The 24,326-nt window shown below is 33.7% G+C and overlaps 1 protein-coding gene across 8 annotated transcripts in view; it reads left to right on the forward strand.

Moving 5' to 3' along the window:
* The first annotated feature begins 2,726 nt into the window (after positions 1-2,726).
* The window catches only part of MICU3 (Mitochondrial calcium uptake 3), a 32,252-nt gene continuing 10,652 nt past the window's right edge, over positions 2,727-24,326 (forward strand). For 2 of the 8 annotated variants that reach the window (XM_073989826.1, XM_073989815.1), the window contains exons 1-9: positions 2,747-3,057; positions 15,556-15,691; positions 15,767-15,877; positions 15,956-16,003; positions 16,097-16,179; positions 16,663-16,725; positions 20,825-20,911; positions 21,802-21,912; positions 22,187-22,592. In XM_073989826.1, coding sequence (XP_073845927.1) covers positions 2,830-3,057; positions 15,556-15,691; positions 15,767-15,877; positions 15,956-16,003; positions 16,097-16,179; positions 16,663-16,725; positions 20,825-20,911; positions 21,802-21,912; positions 22,187-22,592 — 1,273 coding nt within the window. In that variant the 5' untranslated portion in view covers positions 2,747-2,829. Of the gene's footprint in view, positions 3,058-15,555; positions 15,692-15,766; positions 15,878-15,955; positions 16,004-16,096; positions 16,180-16,662; positions 16,726-20,824; positions 20,912-21,801; positions 21,913-22,186; positions 22,593-24,326 lie in introns of all 8 variants that reach the window. The other 6 variants (XM_073989860.1, XM_073989845.1, XM_073989869.1 and 3 more) reach the window with 5 other exon arrangements.

The following is a 24,326-nucleotide window of genomic DNA, read 5'->3' on the forward strand; positions in this document are numbered from 1 at the left end:
CTGCCACACTGTTTATCACTTGTAAGATTGAAATGAAGCATTTTTCAAACCTGCCAGAAAGCCATTTACATGAGAAGGCGAAGATTTTATTGGTGCATCAGCAAAACAAGTTTTTGGCGATGCAGTACCTACAAATAGGTACCTCTAAATAGGAAACAAACCATAACCTCTACATCAACGAATATATCAGGAATATACAAAGATGCGGACGATGTAGACGCCTCAGTGGTGGGCCAGAATTGACAACCCGATACGCAACACATGCCCTGCATGTGGACTGGGACCGCACGATACGCTACCCACATAAACCCTCTCATCTGTCTTTTTCGTAATATTTATAATTTTTTACATACACATGAGCTTTTTTGTAGGATCTAGGGGGACAGCTGACTTTATCACGCTTACGTAAGTTCTCTTTCTCCTGAAAATACGCATTTTCTCACTTCATTCGATATTTATCGTTGGCGCTTTGTGTTGCTACTGACTGCATGGTTGGTCTGTATGCCGCGTTCTTCTCTTCAGTAGTCTTACGATAGTCCTGATCGTACCATGAATTTTTTGGTGGTAGTTTTTGATAACCAAGTTTAGATTTTCGGCAGTTTGTAGGGAGCGCTATTCTTTGCCATTGTTCATTCACATTATTGGGACAAGGAGTGTCGTCTTCCTGAATAGCACGTGTGTCAGTTTAGCGAAGTTCTCGGCATTCAGCTTCCGCCCTGCATTAGATAGCACCTTGGCTGCTATAAGGAAATGGTCGGAGTCGATGTTCGCTAGTCGGAGTGTATTCCGTCTATCACTACATGATCAATTTGGTTTCTGGTTTTTCCATCTGGGGGCATCCACTTGGCTTTGTGTATGTCGAGATGTTTGAAGGTGGTGCTGCTAGCTACCATTTTTTTGCCGCTGCAATATTGATCAGCCTCATTCCGTTTTCAGATGTGGGATCAAAGATATATTTCATCTTAATTTTAGTATTAAAATCTCATAGAACATTTTTTTCAAGGCGCTCGTAGAATATGTCCATGGTACGTTCATCTTTCTCTTCGGTCGGGGTAGGCAAAGATGATGATTTTTGTCGGTAGGCATAACTCAGTATGTCAGTGTGTCACAGTGTGCAGGTTAACCGACCCATCGCCCAACCCAAGTTTTTATCGGTCTTATGGGTCAACGCACGACAAATGTTAGCTCATTACATATGGGTTAGAGGCCTTCGATGACGAAGGGTTGGTTGTAGTGGGAGCTACACGTCCAGGTACAGAGGCCGATTGCGGGTCAGACTTCCTTAAACTCTGCGTTCATGATTTTATTTGAAGTTGATTCAACTTTTTTGCCTTCAGCTCACTCGACTATAAGGGGGACTCTGTTTGAGCAGGACCTCCCTTTAAAGAGGAAGTTTAAGTCAAGAGAGGTTAATCCTTCGCAGGGAGCTCAATCAAGCCGTCACAGCTCCCAATTTGACCTTTGGGGGCTATAGGGGTCGATGTTGCGTTGAACCCTGCTTAGCCTCTTCGGTCATTGGGATAAGTGAAAGCTTATTAAAATCAGGATTTCTCTTGGTAAAGTGAGGACGTTTGTTTTCAAACATGCTCACCGCATTGAGATTAGCCCTGATTAATTTGATTTTCCTCATCAAGTGAACGACGGTTCCCGCCCGATGAACTTTTTGTGAGTTCATCCTTCTTCTCCTTAGCCAACCGAGTCGCAAAGTTGGTTGAGGCGGTGGGAGCCTTTTCGACTAAATTTTTGATCGGGGTTCCATCATCAATAGCGTCCTGACTCGGAAGGCTAGTTTACCGCCGATGGTCCTGGCTTTAAAGAGTTATGTGTTTCCGCTGAGGCCAAGGCCAAATTATCGTCGACTACAGTCGCTGGAATGGCTGTGGTATCCATTTCATCATCCAATAAGCTGTCGTCGGCCACAGCAGAAGCACTATCCTGGCTGAGCATCAGGACCAGCTTCCGTTCCAGGAGGGCTAGATGTTTCCGGTTTTGTTCAGCCAGAGTGGGATTTACCAGTCCAGTGGGATTTACGATAAGATTTGAGATTGTTTGAACTCTTTTGGTTCATTTAGCTGCTGAAGTTCCTCCGCAACTGTATTCTGCTTATTCTATTATTAGAAAGAAAATCCTCCAGTGTGTATTTTGTTCCAAACTATTGGCGTATATGTCAAAAAGAATCCACTGGATTCTTTTTCTTATAGTACGTAAACGTACTATAAAGTTAGTTAAAATATTATATGAAAAAATTTTAAAATCAACAAAATATCCCGTTTCATAATTTCATCGATATACATACATACATACATATTTACATAGTATATACATACATATGTATACCTACCCCAATCCCATTCAATAAACATTTTGTGTGTACTATTTTAAATATGAAACTACGAAAAATATCAAAACGGTTAGACTGACAAAAAACAACTGTCCAAATAACAAGTGCGGTAAATACCAAAGATTTTTATTCTAACAAAAAGTGACATTTTAGAAAATATTGAAAGGTAAAACATACAGCAGTCAAACACAACAAATAAACAAATCTAAACATTAAAAAATGGAATGGTAGTGACGTAAAATTGTGCTTGTTTTTAGCAAATAAATAGCAAAATACCTAAAAACGGATTTATTTTCTAATGTAAATGAGCCTTTATACATTTTTATTATACCAAACGTTCAGCTGATTTTTTATACCGCCGACGTTATTTGACTACGCCAACTTTGAGTTTTAGTTGTCATTGGTACGATTTATAAGTCCCTATCAGTCAGTAATTTCTGGCATTCGGTACGGACGACGGGGAAAGATTTAAATAATAAAAACGAAAAATGAGTGTTACAAATCGATTATTAATAACAAAAAGTCTAGTGAATTTTACAAAAAATCTAAGACCCGTGCAAAGAAATCTAAGTTCCGTTCGCTTTACATCTCAAAAGCAACGAAATTATGTGAAGTATATGCTAGTGGTTGGCGGAGGAGTGACAGCTTATATGTTTGCAAATTATATTAAAAACAAATCGAATCGACATGAAGCACTCAATCTCAAAAGAATGAAGGTGAGGCGATGATGATTAACGCATAAAACTTGTTTCAATTATAAAAACTATTCGGTGTGAAATGAAGAAAAACATGTTTGAGTTTTAATGCGAAACAAAGAAATTGGAATTTTCACTTTATCGTGTGCCATTTTTTGCCTGAATATGGTATATTTGTCTATTTTTAGCGATATATTGACACTTGCTCAAATACAGAGATGTTGATGTGTATTTTTTATGGTCTGTTGATGGATATTATCTATTTTCTCTCTCTCCCGTTCACTCTTTTATGGTTTTATGGAATTTTGCCAGTCAGCTGTGTTTGTTTATATTATTGTTTTAAGTCTAGGGATGCCAAGTTTTGATGAACGATTTCATGGATTATCTTTTAACCCTCCGTTGGACACCAGAGTCTGGCCAGGCCTTTTTCATTTTATTTTGCATTTTAAACTGGGTTACGATAAAGGGAGCAAGTTGAGTTTAAGCATTAAGCTCGGAAAAAATTATAATTTTTTTATATAGACGGCCTTCGGCCGGGGATTTAAGACTTTCTGCTATGGACAGGAGCCAATCTAGGGAACCGGAGCAACATTTTCTTTAAAATTAAAATTTTTCTTTTGTTTTATTGATTTGGCTCGAGGTCAGGGAAAAATTAAAACAATGTTTTGTTTTGATTTTTATATTTTTATTTTTGCCAATATTTCGATCATATTCTATGATCATCATCAGGGCATTTTCACTTTTAAAAAGATAAAAAGAAAACAACAGAAAATTTATATAAATATATAGCAAAAAAACATTTTTCACATTTGAATAATTACATTGTTATTTCTTTCTTAGCACCACATACGTCTTGCTCTTGTTTGAGTTCAGAAATCAACTAACTTTTTGGTGTTTTTCAATTGTGCTCCTGTATATTTGCGCACAGTGTTCGGTATCTGTTTTATAGTTTATACGTTTTTCTGCAGGAATGTTAATGATATGTAACATTTCCAACATATATCTCCGTCTGTAGTTATTTTCCTGCGCTAAGATTTGTACTTGTTTGAGGTTAGGCGTATGTCCGGTTTTGGAACAATGAGCTGCTAAAGCAGTCTTTTGTTCCAAGGGTTTATTGTTGTTTTTCTGGTCGGATTTGTGACCACTCATCCTAGTTTTGAGTTTGCTTTTTGTAGTGCCAACATATACCTTTTGGCATATGTTGGACTTGTCACCATTACAACTGATCTTATACACAACGTTTGATTTGTCGTCTAGGGGTATTTTTGATTTTGTCCTGCTGAAGAACGCATTGTTTGTATTACAGCTCTTTAAGGCTAATTGGTATTGGTCTGTATTATATAGATTTGATTTTGAAAAACGTTCGGAAAAACCAGGAACGTATGTAGATCTTTTATATGTTTTTTCTAATCTTGTTTCTGTATTTCTACTTTTGCTGACCTTTGTATGTTTGATCAGTTCATTTATAGTTTTTATGGGGAAATCATTCATCATCAATATTCTTCTGACCTCTTTTGTATTTTTGGAATGAAACTTCTTGTCACTGATTTGAAACACTCTTCTTATAAAATTCGTTGCGGTATTAATTTTGATACGTCGAGGATGTTTGGAGTAATAATTGATGATACGTCCGGACGAAATAGGTTTTTGATACCAGTCTAAAAATAGAGAATTTCCCTGTCTATGTATCACTGAATCAAGGCATGGTAAGTGATTGTCAGATTCACATTCCATTGTAAACTTTAACTGATTATTGTATGCGTTTAATGCTTTGAGCGTGTTTTCTATTTGGTCGTTTTTTACGATACAAAATATGTCGTCGACATATTTTGTCAATAATCGTGGTTTTATGAGTAAATTTTTCATTGTTTCGTCGAGTAAGTTTTCCATTACTATATCAGCAATCACTGGGGAAATTGGAGAGCCCATCGGCATTCCCTTTCTTTGCTCATATATCTTCTCTTTGTATAAAAAGTATCGTGAGTCCTTGATACATATAGTCAAAATGTCAATAAATAGATTCATAGGAATGTTGGTATAATAATAATTTGTTTTATTGATTTGGCTCGAGGTCAGGGAAAAATTAAAACAATGTTTTGTTTTGATTTTTATATTTTTATTTTTGCCAATATTTCGATCATATTCTATGATCATCATCAGGGCATTTTCACTTTTAAAAAGAAAACAACAGAAAATTTATATAAATATATAGCAAAAAAACATTTTTCACATTTGAATAATTACATTGTTATTTCTTTCTTAGCACCACATACGTCTTGCTCTTGTTTGAGTTCAGAAATCAACTAACTTTTTGGTGTTTTTCAATTGTGCTCCTGTATATTTGCGCACAGTGTTCGGTATCTGTTTTATAGTTTATACGTTTTTCTGCAGGAATGTTAATGATAATTTTTAATGATAATTTTTCCCTGACCTCGAGCCAAATCAATAAAACAAAAGATATAAAAAGTCCAAAGGTCAACAATAATTATTACAAGAATCATAACACGGAAGGCACGCCGAGCTTAAAATCCAACAACAACATGCATCTATATAAACATATTAAGCAAAAGTACAATAAGGATACACGAAACATCATTAAGGACTATTCAAAATGTAACAGGCAATCAGCACGCCTAAAAACGACGACAACATTCCTCATAAAATGTAAGCAATCAGGTACTATACCAAACTTCATTTCTAACACCACTAAAAATTCACGCAACATATTCAAACACAACAATATTATACCAACAAACTTAAGGACTTCATTAGACACACTCATATACAATTTCAGTATCAAACTATTAAAATTATTAATACAAGAAAAACACAAACAGTCAAATAAGATAAAAGAGAGGCTTGAAAACATGAGAGATCAACTCAAAAATCTCTTAGATACCGAAGATCTGACATTACTCATTGAGAGTGAGAACATAATCTTAAACACAGAGAACAAGAAACAAAAAGAGACACACATCAAAAAATTGAACACACTAAAACAAAAACAACAATCTGAGCTTAATATACAACACAATAGAGAGTGGTTTGTCAACACAACGGACACAGACATTCCTACAAACGTAGAATGGCTACTCTCTCTTGGTCCCAAATTTAGTCTCCCTACAACAAAAACAACATTTCCATTATTCAATATTATCGCAGAGGGAGAAGAGTGTATACAGACACTGGAGAGCAAAGAACGGCAAGAGAACGCCAGAGTAAATTTGGTCACACTTATAAATGATTACATGAGAAACACAAAATTAGGGAAGAGAGATCGTTTCACATTAGACACAGTGGGACATACAACAAAGTTCCTAAAGGAAAATAAACATATTCTGATACTTAATTCAGACAAGGGTGGCAAAACAGTAGCGATGCAAAAGAGTGAATATGAAGACAAAATGAACACAATATTTTCAGATTTATGCACCTACAAACGAATCAAAAAAGATCCAACAACAAAACTACAAGATAAATGCAACAATTTTATAATGAAATTGTTTGAATTAAAAATAATAAACGAAATTGAAAAAAACAGGATGTTAAACAAGACGTCAGTACCTCCCAAAGTTTATGGACTTCCGAAGATCCACAAGGAAGGAATCCCATTACGACCAATATGTTCCTTTATAAACTCTCCCACCTACAATCTGTCAAAATACATTGCAACAATACTCAAAGTTCTAACAAAAGACTCCATATACAACATCAATGACGCAGTGGAATTTAAATCAAAAATCAATAACCAACACATAGACACAGATGAAAAGCTCATATCATTTGATGTCATATCTCTTTTTCCAAATGTCCCTGTCAACTTAGCTATCAGCACCATAAAAGAAAAATGGCACATTATCAAGGATTATACCAACATTCCTATGAATCTATTTATTGACATTTTGACTATATGTATCAAGGACTCACGATACTTTTTATACAAAGAGAAGATATATGAGCAAAGAAAGGGAATGCCGATGGGCTCTCCAATTTCCCCAGTGATTGCTGATATAGTAATGGAAAACTTACTCGACGAAACAATGAAAAATTTACTCATAAAACCACGATTATTGACAAAATATGTCGACGACATATTTTGTATCGTAAAAAACGACCAAATAGAAAACACGCTCAAAGCATTAAACGCATACAATAATCAGTTAAAGTTTACAATGGAATGTGAATCTGACAATCACTTACCATACCTTGATTTAGTGATACATAGACAGGGAAATTCTCTATTTTTAGACTGGTATCAAAAACCTATTTCGTCCGGACGTATCATCAATTATTACTCCAAACATCCTCGACGTATCAAAATTAATACCGCAACGAATTTTATAAAAAGAGTGTTTCAAATCAGTGACAAGAAGTTTCATTCCAAAAATACAAAAGAGGTCAGAAGAATATTGATGATGAATGATTTCCCCATAAAAACTATAAATGAACTGATCAAACATACAAAGGTCAGCAAAAGTAGAAATACAGAAACAAGATTAGAAAAAACATATAAAAGATCTACATACGTTCCTGGTTTTTCCGAACGTTTTTCAAAATCAAATCTATATAATACAGACCAATACCGATTAGCCTTAAAGAGCTGTAATACAAACAATGCGTTCTTCAGCAGGACAAAATCAAAAATACCCCTAGACGACAAATCAAACGTTGTGTATAAGATCAGTTGTAATGGTGACAAGTCCAACATATGCCAAAAGGTATATGTTGGCACTACAAAAAGCAAACTCAAAACTAGGATGAGTGGTCACAAATCCGACCAGAAAAACAACAATAAACCCTTGGAACAAAAGACTGCTTTAGCAGCTCATTGTTCCAAAACCGGACATACGCCTAACCTCAAACAAGTACAAATCTTAGCGCAGGAAAATAACTACAGACGGAGATATATGTTGGAAATGTTACATATCATTAACATTCCTGCAGAAAAACGTATAAACTATAAAACAGATACCGAACACTGTGCGCAAATATACAGGAGCACAATTGAAAAACACCAAAAAGTTAGTTGATTTCTGAACTCAAACAAGAGCAAGACGTATGTGGTGCTAAGAAAGAAATAACAATGTAATTATTCAAATGTGAAAAATGTTTTTTTGCTATATATTTATATAAATTTTCTGTTGTTTTCTTTTTAAAAGTGAAAATGCCCTGATGATGATCATAGAATATGATCGAAATATTGGCAAAAATAAAAATATAAAAATCAAAACAAAACATTGTTTTAATTTTTCCCTGACCTCGAGCCAAATCAATAAAACAAAAGATATAAAAAGTCCAAAGGTCAACAATAATTATTACAAGAATTAAAATTTTTCTCTAAGTAGCCGACATTTTACAAGGGAATTTTCGGAACTTCGGAGGCCCATATCTCGAGAAGTATGGACTTCCGCAAAAAATGTTATATATATTTGTGATTAGGGTAACGAGACCTACCTGTGGAAAAAATTTGGTATCGTTCCAAGCTTAATGCTTAAACTCATCTTAAGCCCGATAAAGCTATGAACTTGAGATTCCAGGTAGCTTCATGAAATTTTCTTACCTTTCAAATGAAGGAAACATGAAGTCAAAAGGATCACCAGAAAAGGAGCTACAAGGATTTTTTGACATACATATCACATTCGTAACACATGAGTCTGGTCAGACCCCACCCATTTTTTATTTAAAATTTTCCGAAATTTTTCTTAAAATTTGATTTTTCCTACATTATTTGACAAAATGAATACCATTTTATGAAACTTGTCGCATTTCACCCTACCATGTCTTCAAAATTGCACATAAAACGGTCGCAAAAGCAGGATATGGGTTTGAAATCAGTGAATGTACCACAACCTAACAAAATCCCTTGCAAATAGGGTTACACTTGTATTCTAGACAATTGTACACATAACTGGACTAATAAAACCCATTACTTAGCTTTTCTGCTCTTTTTGTGGGGTGGGTTGGTCCAAATATAGGATTCTCCATATGAATTATAAGAAAATCCTTAGGATATATGCCTTTATTTACTTCTTGATATCATCGTTATTGCACTGCAGTAAGCTGTAAAGTTATAAAATAGACACTCTTCATTCTGAATAATAGGCCAAAAATAAAATATAGTGCTTCAAAATGAAATATAAATAGGATTTTGGAGCATAGAGACAAGAAAACTACGAATTTTTTACTTCTAGGCATATGTCCTGTTTTACCTACTTGATAATATCATTTAAATTTATAGTTTTTCGGCATGTTTTTTGACAAATAAGGATTATTTATTAAAGATTAGGGTCCTTTAAACATATTCTACAACATTTTATATGAAAATGTTAATTAAGTTTACTAAAAAATTATAAATAATTATATGGGTCTGGCCAGACTCATGTGTTACGAATATGACAAACAATATTGGTGTCCAACGAAGGGTTAAACATAAAGCTGGGAAAACAATTATAGCACTACTCAAGGCATATTTATATAAGGTAGAAGTGACAATCAGCTGTATTCTTACTTTTTTTTTGTAAATTTAAGGCATAAGTTGAATGGGTTCGGATCAATGATAAAAAATTTCGGTTTGAAGGAAAATTTTGTTCGCGTTAGCCGAGATTTGTTCCTGTCCATAGGAGAAAGTCTTAAATCCCCGGCCGAAGGCCGGCTATATATGAAAAAATTTCGATTTAAACTAAAGATATCGTCAAAACCAAGGGATTTTTTGAACTTTCTGAGCCTATATCTCGGGAAGTATGGACTTCTTGCCCATATATACTGGCATGATCAGCACTGCAAGCCCTATCTGTGGTCGATCCGAATCCAGTCCAAACATTCAAACTGCTCCAAATTCAGTTTTCAAAATGTAATAGGGTCTACTCATGAAATTTGAAACTTCGAAATTTGCTACCATAAAATACTGCTTTTCATCCTAAACTTGTAATAAAAATGACCTACGACAGTTCTGAATGCTTTATATTTGCATTTTGATTCAAATTTGTTCTATTTTAGAGGATTTTCAAAATGTATTTATGTTTTCCTGAGAACATTTTTGGAACGACCCTATTATTCAATATTTCTTTGACAATTAATTTTCAATAACAACAATGTTGTTTTTGTAAATTTGTTAGTTGTTGTAATTCATGCATATACCTTACATAAATTTGCCTTGGCACTATTTAAAGTAAAACCGTTTAAAAAATAAGAAGAAAATAATAGCAGGTCTTTAACTTTTAACTTTAACTGGATACAGAGATATTGCCCCTACATCTATTACATACAATAATATACATAATTCTGCTGCTTTATAAGGGTTTTTCTAAATTAGATACTTTTTTAAGTGGCCGGCCTTTAGCCGGGTTTAAGAATTTTTCCTCGAGGTAAGTCCAACACCGGCTACGCGATCCAAAGGTTTTTTTCTAATTTCGAGACTTTTTCTAACTGATCTTAAGATTTTCTCCCATTGGGTATGTTCAACTCTGGCTACGCGATCCAAAGATTCTCTAAATTCGATACTATTCCCAAGTGGCCGGCCATCGGAAGCTTTAAAGTGTAGAAATGAAACCAAAAGAATGGGGTTGTGAAGATTCTAAGACTTATATCTCTGGAAACTACTGGACCGATGAAAATAAAATGACAACTTGATCGAAATACATTTCCTGAAACTTTGCTTTCCAACGACATTCTTTTAGAAGTAATCGGTGTAGTAGATCCTGGGCAAGCCTGGACTAACGGCTGGAATAATCGGGTAACCGTATCCGTCTCCCAAGAACATTATAAATTCCCGAGATCAGCATAAAAATACCCATATGTGGGAAAAATGTAAAAATAAGTAAAAAGTAGCAGCATTTAAACCTACGTAGAAGCATAAGTTTAATGCTGGATTGGCAGCCGATGGCGGAAACACTATGGTTCCGGGTCAATCCTGTACGAAAGGACCCGCTGCCGTGGGATTGCAATGTATCAGTCGGCTTTACCGACAGAGATATACCCCCATCCTGTGTGAATTGAAACTTTCATCTACGGTCAGATCAAATGTATTTAGGGTCTTTTCAGTATTTTATCACCTTTTTGGACATTTAAACTTGTGGGTTAGGATTAAAGTTCAAGAGTGTTGCAGAGGAGGTACTTAAAGGTACCGACATAGTCCATTATGGAAGTGGATCTTATGTTGGCAGTCATATCTTTTCGACCCCAAGTCATTTCTGGACCAGTATGATAGGAAGCATGAACTTTTCCACGGAAATTATAATATCGCTGTAAACAGGACCACAGCCAACAGCATCGGTATACATTTCTAAAGGATCTTCGAACAGACCTTAGACAGCACTTAGACAGAAATGTTGAATTATTAAGGGGGAGGTATCCTGAAGTACGTACCTCCATTTTAGAAGTTAAACTAAATTTGGACAAAACAGTTGGAGATCCTAAGTTTGGCCCAAATTTGTTCAAGAGATATCGTGGACACCATTTAAGTGACATTTTTTAAATATTCGGGGTAAGTTGTGGACTGGTATTGCCTATCTTGGAACTGAAACTATGATAAAATATGACGAAGGCCAAATTTTGGACCAAATCGGTTGATCAGTTGGAGAGTTGTCTTCCGTTTCAACCACTACACAAGATGTCATAGGGGTTTTTTGCACTTATCAGGCTATTTTCGCAGGAAGTAACGACTTGCCCCTGATAAAACTTGTACCGTTGTATGGTGGCAGTGAATACAAGTTGTTACAACAAAACCCGAAGCGATTCGAGAGCAGGTCCTAAACTGAACTTTTCCAAAATTTTGTGTGGGAGGTACCCGAATGAGTGGACCGATTGAATCCATACTAAAACCTCATCTAAGCCTGGTAGAAATTTCACGATGAGCAAAGTATGGACCAATTCGGTTGCTTCCTTCAAGAGTTATCGTGGAGGTACCGGACAAAATATTACGAAAGCCAAATTTTGGATCAAATCGGTACATCCGTTCGAGAGTTATCGTGCGCACCAGCCAGACAGACGGACATCGCCAAATTGACTCCAAATTACCTAAAAGGGATTTCGTTCAAAATAGAAAAATGTTTTTATGTATTTTAGAATCTATAGTAAAATTTTATGACAAACAATTTCCTAAAATATCTTGATTTCATACGATCACATTATATAGGAGATCACATTATAATAGATTAAAAAAGACAAAATAATCCTTAATGACCCGCAAGAGGGTTAATTTTTTTAACAATATTATAAAATATTCCTCGCATTCTTGTCAGTCATATTGCCAAAGACACCATTTACCCAGCAAAATTCGGATCCTTTTGTTATTATGTAACCTTTTACAAAACAATGTAAGCATGGTACCAGTAAGCTGGAAAACATGTGTTATATCTTAAAAATTTTACAAGGCAAAACTACTTATTTTACTCCTTACTAAGAAATGTGTACGGTGGCACAGAGCGTGTGTATCGGACTAGAAATCCGAAGGTTGTGTGTTCAAGGCTCAATGTCGGCACGCGAGTTTTTTGTTAAAAAAATAAAGAACAGTTGGTGGTCCACATGTAGTGTGTTCGGTTACAAATCAGAAGTTCGCATGATCAAATCCAGAAGAGAGCAAAATACAATAAAAAATATGAAGTGTGTTCAATTGAAAACAAATTCCACCTCAGCTGTTCTAAAATGCAGTCGTATTCCAACTTGTATGAGTATTCAAGACCTAGCCTTTAACAGTAAACGCCAGCAGACTTTTGAAAAGTATCGGATCATTCTTCAAAAATATTAAATTTCAAGCTTTTTCCAGATTTTAAGATATTTCATCTACGTTTACATATTATTTACTTGTGGTCGAATATACCCTATTGTCATGTCTTTAGGAGTGCTATTTCATTCATATAAATAAATTTCAATTTACATTTTAGTCATGATAATAAGTCTTAAATTAATGTATTTGAATAAATCCAGTCGATTTTTAACAATTCATTGCAGGACAAAGAAACGGATGTTGCAAAGACCTACAATTCAGGAAAGCTACCATTTACGTATACAAATATATGTTGAACACATTTGTCCCATAAAACTCATACGTTCCATTTTTTACTAACACACACACCTCCTATGCAGGAATAGTATTTATGACGTTTTTCGCGATTTCTTTTTTAATTGTTTGTTTTATTAATCGGGCCATTACTGAGATCTCTAAATACTGATAAAGATATGAATAAATATCATAATGATCTGTCTGCATGCCAGATGAAATGATCTTTAAATCTCGCAACAAATAAAACTACCTGATCCCACGCATTCCGACTCAGTTCAGCAGACAGGTCGTCGGTAATGATGATGGATGCATGATATCACTTTCAGTATTGTGATGAATGTTGGGAGAGTTCGTACGATACGATGATAGAGATAAGGATACTTACACAAAAAGAACACTTGGCACATAAATCCGCATTGAATTGATTTCATCCTTTTCACAGCTACTGTCAAAGGCAGGCAGGCATATGGCAAAAACAACATAACCCGAGAATGATTGGCAACAGCAATTTTACCACTGCCACTGGTATCATTCATCATGAAATTGTGTCATGTTTTGTGTCGTTTTGGTGTTTGTAATTGTTCGCAGAGTATTTATTGTATGTCATTTCAAACAATGTAATCGTCATTCCCAATGGATGTTGGTTGTCGTCTGTCTGATAGCGGAGGTAGATGCAGTGATGTTGGATGCCATTGAAAGTTTGAATTTATTAATCTTGCAAATTCTTTTGTGCACCACAAAGACAAACTCCGCCTTAGTATTTGCAACATTGGCAGTATGATGAAGGAAGGGATCACGACCACCACCACCAACAGTACCACCAACGACAGATACCATTGCCACCGACATTAAATCTCCGATTATCATATGAAAATGATCATAAATTCAATCTTTCTCTTTGAGATTCCAATTGTGATTTATAGATAATGTCACATTTCATTGGCGCTGAACTGTGCTGTTCTGAACTATGCTGGCTGGCTGCCTGTCTGACTGACTGACTTTCATGTCTTCGGTTGTAATTTATTACAGGTGGGTGTTTAGTGAATTAATTTTACCCGCTTTTGGAGCGGCGAATAATAAGTAGCAGTTCAACTCAAATCCACAACTACCACTTCAATCTCATTGATTGGAATCTATTTGAACTCTTACTGCTATTTGTCTATTATGCGATCATTTAGTGGCGCCATTTGATCGGGGCAAACTCGTGGTATCAAATTTCATTTCATGTTATTACATCAGTTATAATTTATAGGGTAATTTGTTTATTTTGAAGTTAGTTTTGTTAACATTATAATTTAATTTATTATCATTAGTTGTTGTGAACAGAAATGCATGTATCGAGAAGGTGGTGGATTCTGTGGCGTACTTATTTCTATAGGAACTTAGATTTGATGAAAACAAAAACAATTTTTTGCTATTGTTGGCAAGATATCCGTGAGAAACTACAAAGCACATTAACGATGCTTTATGGTGCTTACCATGTCCTTGGGGATAAAAATGGGGCGGAAGCAAATATACTCAGCAAGGAAAATTTGTTTGTATATGTGTATGTATTGAGGAATGATAGTAGAAAAACAAGATAGATACTTGTTCATCACATCTGATGTGCCTGATGAGCTGAATAACCAACCACCAGCACAACGATTGTAGCATATTGGTTGGATATGTGGGACTTTGCTAGATATCACGTTTTCAATACAAGCTCCTTAGCTTCTGATAGATAAATTAACACGATGCGTCTTAACTGAATTTAAATGGAAGGAGCTTACACCTGGGAAGTTTTTGCGGATTCTGAAACTGCAATGTTCATAGATGAAAAAACCAATAAATCGCCGGATCGATTTTTAAATAAATCACGAGCAAGTTTCGCATTTTTAAGGTTTTCACGATTTTGCTTGGAAACCGCAAGTCCTATCTAAATTACAAGATATCCCTTAGAAATTACGAGAGACATTCACATTTACGTCGCTTTAAGGCGTTAACCGGGTCCTTGGGGATAAAAAAATGGGGCGGAGAAAGCAATTCCAAATGTACTCAGCAAGGAAAAAGGCTTCGGTTGTATGTATTGAGGAATAATTCTAGAAAGACTTCAAAACTACTTCATATCTGCTTATTTGCAATAATGTTTGTAAATATATAAGTTATCAAACTCCACCTTTGTCTAGACAATCACATCCGATATGCCTGATGAGCTAAATATCCACATGCGAAAAGGTCGTAGCATATTGTTTGGATGTGTTGGACCTAGCTGGATATCACTTTTCTGTTCAAATTTCTTAGCTCAATTAACTCAATTAATTAAAATCAATTTCAGTCCAATCATGAATATCAACTCACCGTGAGTTGTTTCACTTTCTCCTTTAAGTTGCAACGGCAGAAAGACAAAACTCACGGGGAGTTTACATTCATGATTGGGCTGTTTATTTTATTTATTACTTCCTAAGCCTGTTCTTTGCTTTTTAGCATGCCTCTCTTGAAAAACCCTTTTATAAATAAATGTATTATTATTTTTATTACAGCGCGAGGAAGAAAACTTAGTTAAGCTAACAGCTCGCGAAAGACGTTTTATTAAATTCTCTTCTGTCGAATATGATGGTCAATTGTACATGACACCACAAGATTTTTTGGATTCTGTTGTAGAACAGGAACCCAGACGTAAGTAATAAATTCGCTAAAAACATTTGACTTTCTTAATGTCAACCAATTTAAAAAAAAATATTTTTCTTATAGCCCGCCTTAAACGAAAAGTTTTAACAGAACAAGAAGTTGCCAAAATTAAAGATATAACACCACCATTAAAGAAAGGATCCAATCAACTATTTAGAACGTTACGAGACAAAGGTAAAATACAATTCTCTCTAATTGATTATTCATGTACAATAACAATCTTTTATCAATGTTGTTTCCAACCTTTTGTAGGAATTATTTCATATACAGAATATTTGTTTCTCTTATCAGTTTTAACCAGTAAGTACAAATTAAGACTGAGTGTATTATTTACATATCTGTGCTATTTCCATTGATTTATTACTGTTTTATGTATGTATTGTTGTTTTTCAGAACCTAAATCAGGTTTCCGCATTGCCTTTAATATGTTCGATACTGATGGAAATCAGCGAGTTGATAAAAATGAATTTCTAGTGGTATGTTACAACAACACATAGCAGCGAACAAAGGCAGTTTACTAAAATTCAACAGCATGTTTCCTTTCAACATATGTTTAAAATTAGAATACAAGCAAATTCTTTAGAATTCTAATCAAACGAATTGGAGAGAGTTACTTCCAATCTCATGTTTATGAAAAAAATGCTTTTGATCGATACAAAAAAAAAAAAATAAATAATCTATTTCTGCGAACATCCCTGAAGGGAAAAGGGGAGAATTCTCCCAAGATTTAAAACAATACTAAATATAATATTTTTCAAAAAGAGATTATGATAAAGAAATTTGTTTAATTAGAAAATAATAAACTGCCCTTGTTTATAGCCATATTATTTTTGAACTACAGCATGTCAACAAATTTTAGATTTTATTTATATTTTAATTTTAAATTATTCTCTTTAATTTTTATTTTATTTATTATTTTTTTTTTTTGTTTTTTTTTATTTTAACCCGTTTTCATTTAGGTTCGTCAAATTTTGGGTGGCTCTTTTCACTCACATGACTTGGATGAAGAAACAAGACGTATTGTAAGCTTTTTAATTTCAATTTATGTTTGTTTTCGTATTTATTAGCAAATCTTATTTGGAAAATCGTTGCTGAACCAAATGAAATATCTTAATATGTTGAGGAGTAACTAGAATAGAATAGTTACTAGAATAGACTGTATGTAGCCTTAGATGTAATCATATGCCATTATTCTTAGCTTGTCGCATTATAATAATTCCACTGTTCAGGTTTTTTACCTCTTATAAATAAATTGCTTATGTTTTCAAAAAATTGAGAATATTGGCAATTCAACACCGGATTTCCCAAAAATGTAAAATTACCTGCAAAACAAAGTCGGGACCAAACATGACACACATCGAACGCGACGTACAACTGTGCAATATATTAAAGTAGATTATTTTTGATTAGGTTTAAGAATGTCCAGATTTCATTATTACATCTGTTTTACGCACAAACATAAGTAGTGGCATTTTTGGTTACCGACAAAAATCGCTAAAATAAAAGCGCAAAATTATGAATGAAATGTACAAATGAAAGTTGACTACACTGTTGCTATCGTAGGTAGTACTTAGCGACTACTTTATTTTGGTTGCTAACTTACCGAAAAACTTCGTTAATTAACGAAATTATAAGAATTTTAATTTTACCGATTGTTGTCGATAACCAAAAAATGCGTTAGAGAATCCCACTAAAGGTCTATTGAGTTCATCCCAAAATTCTAAAAGAAAATGGCTAGGAGATTGATTCATCACCACATGGGAGGGGGTGTAGGTTAATGGTATTTTAGGTACATATGCTCTAATATGGAGTAAAAAATCTTTCTGGGGATCCCTAGAGCAATTTACACATCCTGAAGAAACATACAAGAATCACTGCATCCAATGAAGAGACACAGGTGATGATTGGAATTTCATAATACCCCAATAGTCTAGTCCTTCTAACCATATGCCAGCTGAATTGAAGGTGTACAATCTCCCCCTCATACAAAGCCTATAATAGTCAATATCGGTTCCATCCCATTTGCAAGTTCTAGACAAATTTCAGTTAATCGTAATCTCCAACTTGGTAAGAGATAGCAAGGTTGATGTCCTATAAGTTTCGATACAAGACATTTTATTTCGATAAACCAGAACTTACTAACTTTATTCGAAAATAACTTTTTGAGTTCTCAGTGCAGATTTGATAGAACAATGTTAAACGATTCGTCAATCAACATTTATTTCACTGTTTATTGCTAGATTCAAGCCTTCAATAAAGCGAAAATCTCCACATGAAAAACGCTACAATTTTTATTCAGATTATACGATTGGCGGTTGTTGAGCTCGTCACAAGACCTTCCGGGTTCGTGGGTGTTACCTATTGAGTTCTTACAGGAGTATTGTACCGAACGGATGTAATGTTCCACCAAATTTCACTTTTTCAGGCCGAGTAGAACTCATGTATTTTGTTTGTCGCCGAGGAATGATGCAATCTCAACTGGACATATGTTTTGTGCCGGATCATCAATTTTTGTACCATTACCAATTGATGCAACTACACCATCCCCAACGCAATTGTGCCAATGCCACGTTTGTATATCTTTTCAAGTACGTGGATTTTGTTAAAAACATTTTTTCTAGAAATATATTTTAAGGACGTGGATTTTTAAAAAATTTTTAGACGTATTTTTTATAAAAATTATTTTTTTAAATCTTGGATTTTAAAAATCATTTTTTAAAGACATGTTTTTTATACAATTATTTTTTTAGGAACTTGGACATTTTCAAATACATGGCACGGTGCTCTTGAAACAATTTTAAATGGAAGGTGCTTACACCTCGGAAGTTTTTGCGGATTCTGAAACTACAATGTTCATAGATGAGAACAATCAAAAAACAAAAAAAAAATCGCCGGAGCGCTTTTTAAAAAACAATGTCATGTAGAGTGCGCCTTAACTAACTTTTGATGAAAACCGCTTACACAGGTACAGTTTTTGTGAATTCTGAATCAGCAGTGTTCGTAGATGAGAAAAATCCAAAAACAAGAAAAAATCGCTGTAGGGATTTTTAAATAAATCGCGGTCAAAATTCACATTTTTTGGTGTTTTTTTAGGTTTTTACGATTTTCTTGAAAACCGCAAGTCCAATCGAAATGGACCTAAAGAAAATGTTGTAGCTGTCAAAATTCTCTAGAGGATTGACTTTATCATTTGTTCCCATCTTGTACCATTTTTGAGATAAGGAAGCTCAGTTTACATTTTTAGTTTTTTTTTTGTTAGGGTTTCGCGAATTTGCTTGAATACGGTAAGTCGTATCGACATGTGACCTGAGAAAATCTTAAAGCTGTGAAAATTCTCTACAAGACTGGCTTAAGTAACTTATCCTTAGTTGTAACATTTTTTAGATATATAAGTTTAAGTTGGGAATTTGCAGTCATGACATTGTTTTATAAGGGGGCGATACAGAATTGAATTGAATTTGAATTGTCGCAATTTGAACTTCTATATCTCAAAAACGGTAAAACCGACGAGAATATCATAAATGTCAATCTTGTAGAGAATTTTCATATCTACAACATTTGTTTTAGTCCCATTTTGATAGGAAATGTGGTTTCTAAGCAAAATCGCGAAAACCTAAACAACCCCTAAAAATGTCAACTTAAATCGCGATTTGTTTAAAAAGCGCTCCGGCGATTTTTTTTTGTTTTTTGATTGTTCTCATCTATAAACATTGTAGTTTCAGAATCCGCAAAAATTTCCGAGGTGTAAGCACCTTCCATTTAAAATTGTTTCAAGAGCACCGTGATGGATTATTAATTTTTTTATTTTTTTTAATACGTGTTTGTTATTTATAAAATTAATTTTTATAGAACTTGGAATTTTTAAATGCATGTATTTTTTTAAACATACTTTTTTCAAACACGCGTATTTTCTTAAAAATATTTTCAAATACTCGAATTTTTTTAAAATATTTTTTTCAAATACGTGGACTTTTTACAAAATATTCTTTCAAATACGTGAACTTTTTGAAAAATATTTTTCATGAAAGAATTTTAAACATGTGGATTTTTAAACGATATCATTTGAAAACGTATTTGTTTTTTAATTTTTCTTTCAAATATGCATGTGAATTTTCTCAATTTGTTTTCAAATCTTTAAGTGGTATATTTAAAGAAAAATTCAAATATGTTGGATTTTTTAAAATAAGTAGATTTAACGCGGATTAAAAAATATTATTTTCGGGACGTGGATTTTTATAAAAATACTTTTTCCGAGACGTAGATTTTATCCCATTACCCGTGATTAGGTTTCAGCTCTTCGGATGTTTTAGCAAATTATTTCGTTTGTGTTCGTCTACCAACCTATTGATTTCGAGCTTCAGTTCCTTGACAATAGAATGTGATATGGCTACAATTGCAAAGCAAATAAATAAAAATAAATAGGATCAAGGACAACTGAGGTTATCTTGTTTCTACAACCTCTCCTGGAAAGGTCTTATATCGGGTGTTCTACCATCTGCTAATGTCCTGGAAGCTGCGATTTTCTGAAAAACTTTTAACCGATTCAGTGAATTCCACAAAATTTGAATTCTGTTCCCTTATTTTTTTTTTTTAACAAAATTGTATTTTGAAGCATCTTTTGCTAGTTTTAGTATTAAACAAGTAATGGAACGGAGTTACGATTTTCATGCAACATATATAAATGGAGACACACTAGGGAAACTTTATTGAGCGTTAGTTTTTCAAATCCAAATAAATATGTGCAACTGATTTCCAAATAAGGTTTGTTTTTATTATAATTTTTATTTTATATACATTTTATATACTAATTTATTAAGAAATCTTATTTAGTAATTTTCTTTTTAAAGAAGAAAATAAAATACGTACGTTTTTTATAGCTTACCTTACAGGATTTTAATAGGTTATGTAACAAATTTATAATTTATTTGATATTTTCACCATCTCCAAGCGAAAATAAGGTTTATAAAATCTATCTTAAATTTAATACGCAAAAGAAAATTATATAACATATAATTGGCAGCTTTAAATATTCTATAAGAGATGATGAAAATTATTATTATTTTTTTTGTATTTTTTCGTTAATAATAATATTAATTTTCTTACGTCAAACTCGGTATTCAGCTTAAACGTTTAGTTTCCACTGAAGAACAGGCCCGTGAATTGTATTACAAGAAAAAGGAAAAAGAAAAGACTATCCAAAATGCATTTGTAAGTTTGGAGGTGGATTTCTTTTAAAGTGCCATCAATCCTTTGTTAAATGCCTCCTCTTTTATCTGTTCGTTTGTATGAGTTCATTTTATTTGTTTTTTCTGTTTTCTAGCTACTTGTCTGTTTCTGTTTTGTTATAATAAAAATGAGTTCAAAAGCCCATGGCTGGTTTCCGAAGCTTGCAATATTTGTTTAGCTTTAGAAAATTTAAGTTCGCAATTTTTATTATTTTTGTACAGTGTAGAAGTACACATTAAAACTTAGGACTCAAAGTTCCAAAATTATGTATTTTCATTTTTATTCGGAATCAAAACCGACTGTGTCTTGCCTATAGAAAGTCTGCTGTTGACTTTTTTATTTTTTGATTTTTTATTTTTGCCAAATCTTTAAAAAAGCTTTTGTTCTGTCCAATTAGCCAACTGCTCCATTCTTATATTTCTTGTTTATTTGACAAAAAGACGTACATTTCCGTTAGTGTAAGTAAACATTTTACAAAAAAAAAACAAAAGCTACACTTGAGTATAAGATCACCTAAAATATTCCTTATTTTTGTATTATTGTCCCAATTTTAAGTTATTATTTTATTACTAAGCTTTAATTTGCTTTATTGGTTCTTTTATATATTTTGTGTGTGATGAACTTCATTGCACTGTATTTAAAACCAATTATCATTTTGTATAAAATATTTGAGTATGGTAACTAATCATAACCTCTTTCATTCCAATATCCAATTTTTCCCTTTTTCTCCTTGCGATTTTTATACATTTTCCTATAACTATATGCTAACCACCACTATTGCTAATATTTAACCCGAATGGATACTCCAACTCCAAACCCTGTGAATGAATGTATTCATGTATCTGTATTGTGTAACCATGTATTGTGCTAAGATGGAACGCATATTTAGTGGAGCATGGAAAGATAAACGTGGCAAAAATAAAACTGATGATGATGCCACAGATGAAAATAAAAACCCAAACGAGGATGAAGAAAAAGAAGAGGTATAGTATTCGTCGGGGGAGAAGAAACTGACATCTTCCGCCGCTTTGGGGAAGTCCATGTAAATGATCCAGTATAAAATTGTACATTTTTCGCTTTTAAAGAAAAAAAAAAAACATAAACGTTTTGTATCCTTCATCTGTTTTGTGTTAATCCCTTTTTCCAAATTTCATAACTGCAAGTAACTAAACTTTTTTAAAAGAATAAACAAAATTCCATAAAACTTCCATTATCAAAATTGTTTTCCATTCACTAATCTATTTTACTTTACTCCAGGACAATTACATTGACGACGAAGAAGGTTTACAACGCAAACACAAAGTTGATACTACCCTGCAAATCCATTTGTTTGGCAAAAAGGGTGACAAGGATCTGTACTATGAGGGTTTCTATAAATTCATGGACAATTTGCAAACAGAAGTCTTGGAATTGGAATTCACGGAGTTCTCTAAAGGCAATAAAGCCATTACAGAAGTAGATTTTGCCAAGATCCTCCTCCGTTATACTTATTTGGATACCGAAGAATATGATAGTTTCTTGGAACGCCTACTGGATCGTGTCAAAGATGAACAAGGCATAACGTTTGATGAGTTCCGTGATTTTTGTCGCTTCCTTAACAATTTAGATGATTTCTCCATAGCCATGCGTATGTACACCTTGGCTGATCGTGCCATTTCAAAAGGTAATGTTATTATGCGAATGTCGTATGTATGGATAGTGAATAGAATAATATGGGCCAAATGGGGGCATTTCAGAATTTGATACTGGTGTGCATGATTGACGGTCTGACTATATCATTATATTCAGAATATAATTTTTTCTCAATCTTGCCAAACCCACACATTTCGTCCTTGCTATTTCGAAGTAAACTTGATTGATGCTAGGAGCGCAATTTATGGCAACGAAGCGAAACGTATTACGTGGCATAAGACCTATTTCGGTTGATTTTACTAACCTCCCAAATGCATATTATCTAAATCGTTAGGTCCGAACGGGATGTCCATAGTCGAAGGCAGCGTACGTAAAAATACTTTAAATAACATTTCCAATCGTTTCGTTTCGTATTTTCCATAGGAACAATACAAAACGAAACATAATCCACTCTGGCGGAGTTCGCTGTTTAGTTTCGTTTTGTTTACATTCGCGAGTGCGAACAAAACGATTTGCGAAAAGTACTCAACTCCACAAGAGCAGATAAAAAACTAAATAGTACTAAACACATGTGAATAAATCAAAAACGTTTGGTGGTTGATAAAATATTCACTGTGGTATGTTGATGTGGGTTTTGTTAGGGATTAGTTTTGGACGATTACTACAAAAACGCTAAAACTACGAAAAAACGCTGCATGTGCCTTGACCTGGTATACTCTGCAATGATTTGATTGGCCAATCCATGGTTTTTTTTTGTCACACATTGCTCTAAGAATTTATTGCATTGTTTGGGCACATGTGTGTGTAACGTGGTTTGGTAAAATCGTTTTGTTTTCGAGAATGAAAAGACACATGATATTGAGCGTTGGTTGAAGGCAGTTGATTGTTCTTTTGGTGTCGGATGAAAAAGAAAAGACTTCTTATTGTGCGTTGGCCAGAGGCAGTTGGTTAATATTGAATTGTCGGAAAAATAAATCATTGTGTTTGACTTAAATATGAGAAAAAAAACCGATAGAAAAAATTGTTACCGCAAAATTGATACAACAACAAATCATTTGTTTGACATTGTGAACATGCAACAGCTGTTGCCGCAACATTTGTCGAAAATCTAAGAATAATATTAATAATTCATGTGTAATACCGAACGATATTGGTGAAGCAATTATGTACATACGAATACGAGACATGCTGCTACTATTTATTAAATGCACCCATGTATTAAAAATCACCATAATAACAGAACTGATATTATAATAAACAGAATCAAGGAAATGCTAGTGACACTCAATGCAAAGATTAAACCAAAATTAAAGAAAAGAACCCCCGAAAATCAATAAAATTGAAATGTTGAATTTGAAATGCTGTTGATGTGCAGGTGTGCGAAATTCGAGCCAGAGAGCGGCATTTTACTTGTCTTCTTATAATCAACTACGTGGGAAAAAAGGTGGCAGTCAACAAACCAGCCTGACTAATTAATATATATGTATATAGAAACTCTATAATGTAAGAAAAATATTCTTATGGTTAATATATAATTAAACTTTTATATTCTTTATGTCAATAATATCATCCAAAAAAGATAAAAATTATCTAAATAATTTGTTAAAATATTAACAACGTGTTTCTTGATTTTATCGACCTTTCCAATTTCTTAATAAATACACATTTTTGTTCGAGCTTGAGGTCTTGATGTTTTCTTTATTCTTTAATGATTTTTCCAATATTTCGGAATTAATTAAATGTGTATTTATTATTAACAACAACA

The sequence above is a fragment of the Musca autumnalis genome, unplaced genomic scaffold, assembly GCF_047663935.1.
Source record: "Musca autumnalis isolate F117 unplaced genomic scaffold, ASM4766393v1 scaffold_1, whole genome shotgun sequence".
In the NCBI taxonomy this organism is placed as follows: domain Eukaryota; kingdom Metazoa; phylum Arthropoda; class Insecta; order Diptera; family Muscidae; genus Musca; species Musca autumnalis.